General features: G+C 40.2%; 1 protein-coding gene across 1 annotated transcript; it reads right to left on the reverse strand.

Annotated features, from left to right (window-relative positions):
* Window positions 1-3843: 3843 nt before the first annotated feature.
* sst1.1 (somatostatin 1, tandem duplicate 1) lies at window positions 3844-5194 on the reverse strand. The gene is made up of 2 exons (XM_072691303.1): window positions 4938-5194; window positions 3844-4358 (listed from the first exon to the last, which is right to left on the reverse strand). Exons 1-2 carry the CDS (start codon window positions 5073-5075, stop codon window positions 4155-4157), a joined length of 342 nt encoding a protein of 113 aa, XP_072547404.1. The 5' UTR covers window positions 5076-5194; the 3' UTR covers window positions 3844-4154.
* Window positions 5195-13786: the final 8592 nt, after the last annotated feature.

Consider the following 13786-nt stretch of genomic DNA (forward strand, 5'->3'; position numbering starts at 1 on the left):
CAGTTCATTGATATAACTGTAACAATTGCTACCAAGACCTAACATCCAAGTATGAACCAAAATTCTATACATAATAAATCAATCAATTATCTGACATAAAAATGCATGACAAGCACAGGAGGGAGAACAGCAATAAGACGTGTCAAAGTTCCTCCAGAAATTCACTCCCAAAACTCCTCACACAGTAAATACAACAAGAAACGTAGAATGGTTGCACATCTTAAGTGGCCCCCTCTTCTGGGAAGTTGCTAGGCTGTTGCTATGATGTTGCTTAGTGGTTACTAGATGGCTGCTATGGTGTTGCTACTTAGAAGGTAGCTTGTTGCTATATGGGAGGCCTAGTGTTACTAGGTGGTCACCATGGTGTTTCTATGTATTTGTCACAGTATCCCAGGTGGGTGGCTAAGTGGTTGCTGTGGCAAGGTGCTTTTGCTTTGTGGTTTCTATGGTGTCTCAAGTGGTTGATTTGGTATTCTTATTTGTATCATTCTGACATTCTGGCAAGGATGCACATATTGTTATATTTCCTTTCCATTATTTGTATTCTGTGAGCCACAGTTTTAAATGTAGCTTGGACTGAACCCAATAACTGGAATCACTTTATATATATTTATATTCTATATTATATTCTCTCTCTCTCTCTCTCTCTCTCTATATATATATATATATATATATATATATATATATATATATATTCTATATTCTTTATATTCTACAGTAAACAAATGTGTTCACTTTCTGATTGAATGAGGGGATGGGGTTAGGGGTTACATTTAAGGCAGGCCAAAACATGTTTCCACAATGGCCGCACTTCGAGCAACTTTTTTCTAATCCTGACCTTAAACTGGTCCTAATACCTAACCTTAGCCTTGCCTTAAATTACTGTCTGTCAATTAATGTGCATGTTTTACTATTTTAATTAGCACAGCTCCCATTTAAGGACTGGTTTGCTTTTAGTTTACTCACTGTACTTACCAGCACTTCTGCATTTGACTCTCTGCAATACTTTTTTTTGTGCACCCATTTATTATAGGCTCAGGTTATTGTTTTATATCTTCCAAAACACAAAAAAATACTTTTTGGCAGGACCAAAGATCCCAAACAAGTGAATAAAAGACACTTTACCTATCTCAGACAATGTTAGCCTGGCTTCAAAAGGTACTATACAATATCTCCCAGAATATTTTAATCCTTTTAACGTTCTACCTATTCTCAAACACAGCTGTTAATTGCCTGGTTAAAGTTAAAGTTAAATGTTTTGGACACCAGCACTTTGGGACCAGAGTTAAACAACAATGCTTTAGAGCAATGCTGCTCAAACTAGTTGGCCTGCAGAGAACTTGTCATCTTGTGTAACTTCTGATGTGAACAGAAAATCAGTTTTAAAAGTCTGATGTGCTTTTTATGGCCATTGCTTCCGCGACACATTTCATGTGGATTTTCTTGTTGAACGGCATGCTTGTCATTTTGTGTTCCTCCGCCTTCTGCGGTGAAGTCAACAGTGTTAAATGAACACCAACAGCTGTTTATGTGAGCCTCCTCTGCCCATTTAATGCTGGTGGAGCCAATTTAACACTGGTGATTTTATGACTGAGATTGAATTTCCACTCACCAAGCAAAGACGCTTGGACACCTCTGATTCAGGAGGTGTTGGTTTATGTTTATGAAAGAAACATAAACAGAGACCTATACACTCCTACAGTCAGATCCAGAAGCATTTCAGCAGTTACATTTGTTTTTCATTTTGCTCCATCTCTGTAGATTTGATATGAAGTGTAAAGCTTCAGCTTTAATTTAAGAGATTTGGAATGTTCCCTCCATATTCACAGACTCAAAAGTCATTGGACAATTTATTGATGTCATGGCAATTTTAGGATATAAATGGTCTGGAGTTGATTCCATTTGCATTTGGTGGTTGGTACTTAGTCCGAGGAGGTGAAGTGGTAGGTTAGGAAGGCCCGCATTGCGCTGAATACACAAAAGAAGCCTATCAGAGAGGTAGTAGGAATTGCCAAATTAGCAATTTAGTTTATCTACGAAGAAGAAATGCACTGGCAAGCTCAGCAACATCAAAAGATCTGGGCAACACAGAGAACAAAAAAGTAGATGATTGTACAATTCTCTCCTTGGTGAAGAAAAAACCCTTTACAACATCTAGTTAAATCAAGAGCACTTTCAAGGCATATCATCGCCAAGTCTATGATCAAGAAATGCCTTTATAAATGTAAATGTGGTGGGTTTACTTCCCAATTCTGGAACAAGACTCTTAAGACAGTTGAGACAAAAGTGTATTGTAAATAAAAGGAAGGATTCTTGACCCTGAACATGGTAAAGGCACTGTTCAGAAACACTGAATAAGTTCAACTGTGTTTACTGTTGATGTGACTAATAAAAGTAGTCGGATGCATTCTGACGTGTGTTGAGCTATATCACATGCTCAAATTCAGTCAAATAGAATGGCTCCTCTCAGTTCAAATGGATAATGACTCAAAACATACCATGAAATAAACCCAGGAACTTCTTAGGACAAATATATAGAGTGTTCATAAATGATCAAAACCCAAAACCCAATTTATAAACTTTTTACTGACTGAAGAGAAAATTGATGGCAGAAAGACTAATCAAGGCAGCTGCATAATAAAGGCCTGGCAAAGAATCTCAAGGAAGGACACTTAGTCCATGTCCATGAATTCCAGACTTCAGACAGTCATTGGCTGCAAAAGATTTGCATCCACGTTTAAAAAATCTTTATATTTATAATATTCCCTTTTGTCCAAATACTTTTGAGCCTGTGAAAATGTGAGGAATTAGGTAAAACAGTCTGCAGCTCCAAGAATTTTCAACTCCTTGATTTAAAGCTAAAGGTCAACACACCACTCACATTTTCACTGCTTGATTTCAGACCCACTGAGGCTATATTACAAAAATGGTCTCACTGCTCAAATACTTATGGACCTGGCTGTATACCCTATAGAGGAATTAATCATTTTATAAATGAGATGTGTCCACTTGAACAACCATTTTAATGAAATATAAAGAACCATATTGCAATAACCATATTTCAACCATGATCAAGAACTATTTATTAACTCTTATTAGTAGTTTCCCACTGGTCATTTTGTTTACCAGCTGAACCTCATCATTTCCTTTAATACTTTGTTTCAAATCCCATTATAGTATATACACTCTGCCCAGTGTTGATGCATTTCTTAGAGACATACATTCTTGCAGCATAAGCCTGTATTGCCTCTTTCCCAGGGTCATTTATGAAATGAGCCATTTACCGTTTTTTCAGGGTAATAAAACACCAACTTTTCATGAGTCTGTCAATGCAGAACTCTAGTGTTGGAAGTCTGTGCAGGGAGATAACACACATACATTCACATTCTCAGCCCAAAAAGCCATCATATCCACTCATGGATTAATTGTTTGAGAGCTTTCTTTCTTAACAGAAGCTGTTAGTGTAGGAGAGCTTATTAAAAGTCTTGCTAATTTCCCAGCCCTACTTAATTCTCCTTAATACCCCACCACCACACATACACACACACACACACACTTTTTCTATCTCTCTCATCTTTTTCTCTCTTCTTGCTCTCTGTCATTTATTGATGCCTCATTTTGTTGTGTAGTGTTGCCAAGCTAACCAAACACCTATTCTATTCTATTCTATTCTATTCTATTCTATTCTATTCTAAATGCATTTCTATGATAGCATTTTCGTTTTAGTTTCTTTTTAGAACCAGAAAATTTGAATAATAATTAGCTATTGAGCAAACCCATCTCTCTCACACACTTTCTCTAGTACGTCTTGGACTTGGGGACGAATCAGCATGACGCGTTAGGTCTGAAACATAGATATTTATTCAAACAAACAATTAAAAATAGTTGTTATTTTCTGCCTAAAGCACATTCAGGAGCAGAATTTGCATACATTCAGAAAACATTCTTTCATAATGACTCTTAAAACGAACAGTTAAAACTCAATTGACCAAAGGTAACAGCTTTTATTTTCTTATTTACACCTTTTTGGAGACTTCAGTGAACATCGTGGTGCAGTCGCGGACGCTTGGGAATCAAAAGATGAGAAAAAGAGAGAGAGAAAAAAAGACTGTGGAAAAAGTAGACCTTGGTGGCGATGGGTTGGTGCTAAAGGATTAGCAGGACGTGAACGTTTTCCAGAAGAAATTCTTGCATCCTGCTTTGCGCTCGCGGGGCGCGAGCACGGGACCGGCGGCGCGCTCCAGCTCCATGCGCACGTCTTCCTGCTCAGCGCCGCGAGGCACGTCCTCCTCCAGCGCCTCGTTCTCTGCCTGCGCCAGCTCTGACAGCAGCTCTGCGAGTGTGTATCTGGCGAGCTCCTGTTTGGAGGGATACAAACACACACCGGTCATGAGCTTAATTATAGAGAAAACAGGGCTAATTAAGAGTGAGAACTACATTCATTCTCAGGAACCTTTGAAAAGGTTTTTAAAGCCTTCTTGAAGGTTTGAATTATTGAGGTATAATATGAGGTATAATATTACCCTCCATTGAACAGTTTCCCCAAGCCCAGACCCTTTTAGAAAGTTTTAGCTGGAACTTGATGAAACTGTTACTCTGAGACAAAAAGCGTCTCCTCAAGCTCACTACTACGACCTTGGCTCTTATGAAAGACTACAGCTGCCGTCCTTTAACAGAAAAGTCGCTGATTTATAGGTTGTAGGTGTTAAAAAAGTCTGCAGCGGGATGATCGTTATATTCTAGCGCGCTGCAATGTTCAGCACCTTGGACAGCGCTGACGGCGCTCTGCGTAAACGCTCTGCGCTCTGCTTTGGACACTTTTGAGACAGTTGTAGAAAATCCCTTTGCTCTCTCTCTCTCTCTCTCTCTCTCTCTCTCTATCTCTCTCTATCTCGTATTTCCCCCTTCCTTTCTCCCCTCTTCCTCTGTTCGTTTACCTGTTTTCCGGACGGGCCGATGAGCGACCTCTGAAGAAACTGGCGCAGCTTGGCATCAGACGGCGCGCCGGACACGCTGCTGACGGCGAGCGCGAGGGAGAGGAGCGCGAGGGCGCACTGGATACGCGTGGACAGCATCTTTCCAGCAGAGGATTTGGCGAGAAAATGGCTAGAGGGGTCGGAGTTTTTTCTTTTTTTCTTTATGAGCTGCTGCTTCTTCTTCTTCTTCGTCGTCGTCTTCTGTCTGTCGTCGCTGATCTCCCTCCACCCTTGAAACCCATCTTTTTAAGGGATCTGCCTGACGTCATGAAGCGAGGGGGGTTTCCTCCGTGCACGCGTGAGTGATGAAGAAGTGACAAAGTTCACAGCATCGATCCGGGACACGATCACTTTAACCTGCGCTTCTTTAATCTGGATAATAACAACTTCTCATGTCAGCCTCAAACAAGCTCCATAAATTTAGTCTCCACCGTCGTGAGGGCTGTACTGGCTCGTAAAAGCGAAAGCTGCAACAAAGGATTCTTACATCCATAGAAGAGTCGTTTTTGGTTCAAGGAAGTCAAGATGTGAGGAAGAACTTTTAAAATGGTAAAGATCCTTGGCTCTTATTTTGTGCAATCACCTTAACATGGCAGCATCTTTTTTTTAAAGCAGTGGGGACTTTTGCGCATCTTTACACTGTGTGCTTGCCCCCCTTAACCATCCATGTTTACCATAGCTGTGTCATTTTATTTTATTTTATTTAATTTACCCTTTATTTAACCAGGCCGGTCCTGTTGAGACACAATGATCTCTTTTCCGAGGGAAGCCTGGCAAAATTCCAGATCCTGACAGACTCACATGGGACATAGTTTAAAGAAATGCCAGTGAAAAAAGCTCTGCATTCCTAACAGCTTTATCTCTGAGCATGGTTTAGCTATGCATGCATTCAGCCACTTTCAGTTGCACCCACTGCTGACACGTATGTGCAAATCCACACACACACTGCTTGTCTTGTCCCTGTAGAGAAGTATTGCCAATAGAACATAACTCTCTCGAGTAGATCAACGTGAACCTATTGGCCAGTGCCTATAGTGCCAGGTGCGGGCTAGAGATGGTATACAGCCCCCCAATATTGAGCTGTGGAGCAGTGGAACTGTGTACTCTGGAAAGATCCAAGATCCAGTCGTGACTGAATGCAATCAAATCCTCACAGCGATGCTCCACAATCTAGTGAAAGCATTTACTGGACAGTAAAGACAGTTACTCCAACAAGAGCAACAGTTTTAATACCCCAGATTTCGAAAGAAACAATGAATGAGCAGGTGTCCAAATAATTATGTCCATTTAATGTGAAATTCATAGATTTTTATTATAAAGCAATTACATTTCTATACAATTCCATGGTTTTCCACTCGGAGAGCAGAAGTGCACGCACACTGACGCGAGGGTACGCGCACTGACGTCAGCTTTCCGAGAAGCACGCGTTGGCCCCGCTGCTTGTGCCTTGTTTTCGTCTGGTCCCCCTCTCTCGTCCCAAGCACACACACACACGCGCGCGCGCACACATACACACTACCCGCAACGATCCGCGCGCATTTGCTAAGTGATGCTAATGACCGCTCAGGACGCGTGCCGTTTCCTTAAGCAGAACTCGTTAGATGTCCCCCGAACTGCGTAACGGTGTTTGCGCGAGGGACGCAGTGCCACGGACCCGGTGACACCGACCCTGACTTACCAGCGTTATGTGTTTGCGCTCGAGCGAGGCGCTATTTTTTGCTCTGTATGCTAATGGAAGCCTAATCGCTCGGCCTGCTGCTCCTCCAGTTGTGATAAGTCAGTAGAGGAGCCGGTGGGGAACAGTGCAGACTGTGGAAGCGGCGGGCTGACGGGCTGATGGCTGTTAGAGAGATGGGTTCTGACAGAACCTGCAGAGAGACGGAGAGATAGTTCTGGGGAGTTCTTAGTTTTTAGTGAGAGCGAGAAAATAGTAGGACTGCTAATACAGCCTGATACAACACAGGTGAATGGCACAGCTCATCTGAATGTCTGGTATCAACCTGTAGAATGTGCCCATGGGCTGGATCAACACACATACAACTACACACACACACACACACACATATATATATATAGCAGACAAGAATGAGAAACAGGCAGACACAGGTAGACTCAAGGACAAGGCCGGGCTGTATGTTACAGGCAGATACAGGTTATTTTTACAACCTATGCATATTGTACTTAGATAATCATAAATACACATGTTCACCCACACACACTCACCTAATTAGCTCTCATGCTCAGGTTGACAGTGATTGAAATGTTTCATTAAAATCATAGATTACAGAATTGAGAAATTGAGTCTCTTTATTGTCTGCTCTCTCTTACTCTCTCTCTCATTTAGTAAAGCCCCACAACACACATTCAGCACTGCAGTTAATGAGGACAGGGATTGAAGTTGGAATGGAAAGGCTAAGCTCAGACTGGGGCTTGCTGAAGTCTCTGAGTGTAAGCAGGGTGGAAAATATTGTGAGCTCTGTTCTCTCTGTAAGAACCACAGTGAGAATCGCTCACAGTGAGAAATGCTCCACACATCCTTTCTGCTCTACAGTAATAAAGCCCAGCGCAGGGAGAAAGTCCTCTTTAAAAACTTTTCCAGATATGTTAGTTTACATGTTTTTTGGGCTCCCCCTACAGTCAGGAGGTTACACTTGGAGTCACCACTAAAGGGCAGCTCTACACATGTATTTCAAGATAAGCTGAGACTGAAAGAAGCATGTGGACTGGCACTGTAGAATCATGTTATAGTATTTTGTATAAATATGACATTTTTTGCACAGTGTTACACAGTTGTACTGAGCAGAAGCAGCATTCTGGCCCAGAGCAATGGAAGAGATCAGGGAAGCATCAACGTGATTTTAAAGTTGTAATTTTAAGGTAAAAATGCTACGGTAATGTTGCTTTAATATGTTAATCCAAACCTTATAACACTACTTAATCTGTAGCTTTCCATCTAATATTTAGTGAGCATTTCATCACATGGGATGGTGGTGAAGCAGAAACCAGACAGGTGAATGTGTGTGTGTGTGTGTGTGTGTGCATGTGTGGGTGTGGATGTGTGTGTAGCAGAGGTCAGATCAATTTGACACAAGGGAGGCTACTGTAAGATAGGATCATTTAATGGACGATTAGAGATTAGAGATGAAACACATGACTTTGAGTCATAATTGAATGGGTCATTAGCTTGTGTCTGTGTGAGTACTGACAGCAGCTTGCTGGCATTTTCTGAAAATACTCCCCCCCCAGACACTCATACCAGGTGAGATGACCTCTGACACATGTTTCTAAAGTATTATGCTGAGACGTGTGTGTGTGTGTGTGTGTGTTTTGGGAGGAGTATCTTCAGAAAATGCCAGCGAGCTGCTGTCACACGCACAACAGGTGTTTGCCACAGATGACCAATTCAGCTTTGTTTGATCACCATCTGATTGAGAGAGAGTGAGTGAGAGTGACAGAAAGAGAGAGGTAGACAGAGAAAAAAAGAGGGAGGTTTATTTTGTATTATTATTATTATTATTATTATTATTATTATTAATGCTAGTAATAATAATAACAACACATGCAATTCATTTTATAATCCTTATATGTTTTAAATGTTCATTCCTGTTGATGTGATGAGATGGAGGAGCAATAGCCTCCGTGATTTATTCAATACAGTGGCATGGTGTTGCCCTCAGGCAACAAACCACATAAGTTTACCTTTAAAATTTTTATAATATATTTTTTATATAATGTCGCATGACATGCCTCTGTCCAATAAAAGTAGGGGTTGACATGGGTTTAACATTTGATCTGGACATGGAGCAATTTCTTTCAGGAACCAATGTCACATGTGACACAGTGCAAGCAATTAAGATCTTAAGAGGTAAAGATCAACATATTTTTTTACATGTATAAATTGAAATAACTTAATAAATAATATAAATATAATAATATGAATGTCTTAGAAAGTATATTTGGCTGTTTAAATATATATATTGTTTTTAATTACTTAGTAAAAATGTGTTTTTCATTCGTTGCTTCAGGGCAATCATGCAGACAATCTTTTTCGGGGACAATCATGCTGACGCTGTAGTTCTTATCTCTGGTCCTGGAGACCCCCTGCCCTGCATGTTTTAGATGCTCCCCTGCTTCAACATAACTCATTCAGATGATCAGCTTGTCACCAATCATCTGCAGCAGTTTCCAGTTTATCATGTGATGTAGCTGTGTTTAAGCTGGGATAGGGGTTCCCCAGGACCACGATTGAGAACCACCATGTTAAAGTTTTGAGTATTAAGTGATGGGCTGTATAGTTATGACAGTAGTCAAACCATGTACTAATATTTACAGGAAATGGACACAGGAATGTTTTATGGGAGGAGGTAATCTGCCAGATGTGGAAGCAAGTGATAACTGGTTTATGAGCATCCCATTTTTCTGACACTGGGTTCACTGAACAGGGTTCACTGCTTTTGCACTGTGTGTGGCAACAGACTACCTGGTGTCAACTTCATGAGTGGTGCTGAACTGAAGAGAAGAGGACATGGTTCTTTTGAATAGAAGATTGCTGTGGTTGGAGAGACCACCTTACACAAACATGAAGGGGTATGGCAACCACTCAGTCACCCTTCTGAGTGATTATGTTGGAGCATCCCTAGTCATTGAGGTTGAGAGGTGGAACGGCAAGCGAAAGGTGATCACCATGGTCCCATGTCCTGCTGTGGTGAAGGAATACAATAAGAATATGGGTGAGGAGAATCTACTTAAGTCTCTGATGGCACTGTAAAGTCTGAGTCGGAGGAAAGGACATAACAGTTTTACAATTGCTGGAGAATATAAGATGAAGAAAAGAAGAGAACCTGTTGCACCCATCCCAGTGCCTGATGTGCCCTTGGACAATACAGCTCACTGGATGATCATGACCAACAAGAAAGCAAGATGTAGGGTTTCAGAATGCAATGGTACTCCAAAAGTCAAATGCCAGAAATGTGACATCCATTTCTGTTTTACATTAACCAGAAATGGCTCACTTCTTAGGTTCCAGGCTTGGAGGGATAAATTTAATGATTGATATATCAACAGGGACCCCTAATCTCCTAATATTTAGGGTAAAACACATAAAAAAACAAAAAAAACAATCATGCCATAGAGGGCTAATCTGTCACAGTCTGGCCTCATCACAGATATGGCACCTTTATTCCATATACTGCCCTTTTCCCACATCCTTCTTTGGCATTTACTCTCTTATTTACCCTTTACACAAACACACACACCGCATCAGCTCTATAATATTATACAAAGGTTAAAATTAGAACGAAAAAGCTCCCTGTTTAGGCAACAAGTTAATTCGGCTATTAAAACAAAATAAACACAAATTTACAATTAACATTATAGGTGGTTTTACGTAAGTGACTGTGTTTGTTTAACCATTTCCAAAGCTCACCCTGTGGCAAGCTCATATTATAGTTCTCATCCGAAACCTTAGCTTATCAATACTCTATTAAGTTTAATTTAAGACTCAAAAGTAATTGGACAACTGACTGAGAAGTAGTTTCATTGCCAGGTGTGGGTTGTTTCCCCATTGTTTCTTTACTAAATAATAAGAGAAAAGGTCTGGACTTGATCTCAAGTGTTGAATTTGCTTTTGGTAGTCGTTCACGGGAGCTCTCAATATGTGGTGTGAGGTGTCGATTTTCTTTGAGTTATTGTTGGTTTCTCTCATATTTTTAATGTAACATCTATCTGATGATACCCTGCCATGGACCGGAGCCCTGTCCAAGGGGTATTCCTGCGTTGCGCCCAATGATCCCGAGTAGAATCCAGACCCACCACAACCCTGACCAGGAAGAAGCGGACAAGATGATGAATGGATTGGTGGATGGATCTGATAAACAATAAAGATTAATTCTAAAGGGTACTGGATGTTTTGGTCCATAAAACATTCTATCATGTCAGTTATCATTGTTAACAGCCTCAATTTATCATCATCATCATCATCATCTTCGCTCACTTATAGACCCGTTCATAAATGTTTAATAACCTGCAGCCTAATTGGGAGAAATTACAAAGTGGAAGTGCATATGAGTTTGGGTGAGTAATGGAGAAGGTGATCCATTTCTCAAACTGAAAGCAATCCTTTAAGCCTTTTTATATTCATTTCATTAAAGGTCAGGTTGCTGTTATTTTCTCTCTACTGATCAAGGGTTTGTCATCTCTGTCTTGCTTTTCTTAAGCTGCTACAGTTTCCTTCTGTCTCTCTCAATCTATTTCTGTCACTCTGAATAGTTTTCCCTGACTAGTCTGTCATTCACTCTTTTGTTAGGTGTCTTTTTATGCATTCAAATGATAATGTGCTGTAACTAAAAGCCACTCACCCAGCTTCATAGCTCAATTCATTCATGTCTAATTAACAAGCCATTTTACTTACACTTTTTAATCCCTTCCACAGTAGAATGCAGCCAATGCAGTATTGCATACACAATATACAAATCACATTCATTTAATTACATATGCAGTACAAAAAGGTATGTATGTGTGTACATGCATGTGTGTGTTAGGACGCGTCTGTATATTTGAGCATGCGTATAGCAATGTGTGTGTGAAGGGATGTGTGGCCCTGTGTGGGAATATGTGTGTATCGTATCTAAAGAGTGAGGTGCAGAATCAGTGGTATTCAGAAGCGGCTCAGTGAGGCAATGAAAGGAGAAAGGAGCACCTGCCATCAGAATCACAGTCTATTGACAAAAAAAACACACACACACACACACACACACCGCCTCACGCTAAAATTGGTGCCTACTGATGCTTAAGTACACCCATACACAATTCACCAAACACACTCACAATCACTCATTGCAGACACTCGAAAACACCCTTACGCAAGCCATATGCTCACTGTCCCTACTGATACAGTAAAATATGACCCTACTCACACACACTTGTAATCGAATGTCAGTGAGACAGCTACATCAAGTCTTGTACAGTTTCCAGCAGAATTAAAAAGAAGCAGTGTGACTGGTTTGCATGCACGTCATGACCTCAGTAACAGCAAATCACAGTTGACATGAGCTAATGGAGATTGGCATTGATGGTCAATGCCAAGCTTTACAGAAGTGGACAGTCTCCCAAAGTTCCTTTAAGAGTACAATGGCTACTCATCAAGAAAGTCACAACAAACCCAGACCAAAAACTAAGAAACTGCAGGTTTTGCTCGGTTAGCAAGATTATGAGGCTTGATCTCCAAGCCTTTTTAAATAATGTTATTGGGAGTTGGAGGTAGAACATCATACTAACAGTCAAACATGGCGGTGGTAGGGACCATAGACTGTTTATAAGAGCGCACTGAATGACAATGGTTAAAAAGTCAAAATGTCTCTTACACCCTATAGTGGTTGGCTGCAGTTGTTTTTTTTTCTCTACCAGAACATCCTGCAAAAAATATCTATGGTCATCAGTCCATGATCTGAAGCTCATGCCCAATTGGATTATACAAACAGTCATGTGCAAATATGCTAAATAGATGGCTTCGGGAGATGGCAAATAGTTTTTTACTGCACTATAATTCTCTTGAGATTTCTTAGCAATTATAAGCAACAAGTATGTTATTTATTAAAAAGCTTTAATTGATGGTTCTTTAGAGATCCACATAATGTAAATGTTATAGATATAGCCCTTAAATTGTGATAGAACCTTAATATTACATTAGGGTACTTTAAACCTTTAAAATAATATTCATACAATATTTACAGACACTTTTTTAAAACATGTGCTATGCCTTATTATTATGGAGAATTCGTATTTGTTGCTCCTGTGCTCCCCCATAGGTGGAGAGTGTAATATACTGGTACTTCACTGCAGTGAAGATGAATTGTGCTTTGAGCGCCCCACCCATCATGATACACGTGCATTTTACATACTGAGAGATAACGAACCGGCATCTGAGGTGAAAGAAGCATGTGGACTGAGGCGGTAGAATAATGTTAATAGATTGTACACAAATATGACTTGCGTTACTCAGCCTTAAGCCGTTCTCGTTGGAGGTCTCGTTACATCATGTTACTTCTTTATATGATATATGAGTACTTTTAAAAACTAAATGAACATTTAAAGAGTACAGATTAAGTAAAGAGCTGTAATTAGGTAAAAGTGCTTTCACATAGTATTTCACGTATTTCTTTGACTAACACTTGCATAAAGGGAAATTCTTCCAATTGAATACTAATTTGTTAGGTAATAAAGTACAATTTCTCAACCATTGTTCAACCATTTAACCAGTATCCTTATTCATTCAGTATCCTTATTCATTCAGTTACCTGGAAATCAAGTCTATTCAAAAAGCAATTTTAAATGTTTACAGTTAGTCAAACTGAGCTATGTTTTATAAAATATTTTTAAAACATTTTCATAAAGTGCTAATTGATTAATGTCTAATAGCAATGCAACAGCAATATTTCTAAGAGCCTAGAGTCTCTTCCTGTAATCTGTGCCTAAAGAGTACACACCAGAGTAATCAGTGCCCTGATATTGCCCATTAAACAAATAAAAAACATTTTACGACTTTCATTTGGTTAATCTGTTAAGATTTCTCATTTTGTTTCACATTTTAATGGAATAATATGTGTGTGTGTGTGTGTGTGTGTGCATGCAGACTGACCCACCCCACAGTAAATGAATGGCTCTCACACTGCGTTATCTTCAGCTGCACACTCCAGTCAGTGTCACTTAAATGACACACGACTGCCCTTTTCCTGACCATGTGTGTGTGTGTGTGTGTGTGTGTGTTGGGGGGGGGGGGGGGTTTGATGGAAGAGTGATGATTACTGCTGTGC

This window comes from Salminus brasiliensis, chromosome 11 (assembly GCF_030463535.1).
Source record: "Salminus brasiliensis chromosome 11, fSalBra1.hap2, whole genome shotgun sequence".
Classification (NCBI taxonomy): Eukaryota; Metazoa; Chordata; class Actinopteri; order Characiformes; family Bryconidae; genus Salminus; species Salminus brasiliensis.

What these genes read in the sequence shown, in the direction of transcription:
- sst1.1 (XM_072691303.1), bottom strand. Translation starts at nt 5,075, where the DNA reads ATGCTGTCCACGCGTATCCAGTGCGCCCTCGCGCTCCTCTCCCTCGCG. An exon ending in TCGGCCCGTCCGGAAAACAG is followed by an intron (nt 4,359 to 4,937) that starts GTAAACGAACAG and finishes CCCTCCAAACAG; the next exon opens with GAGCTCGCCAGATACACACT.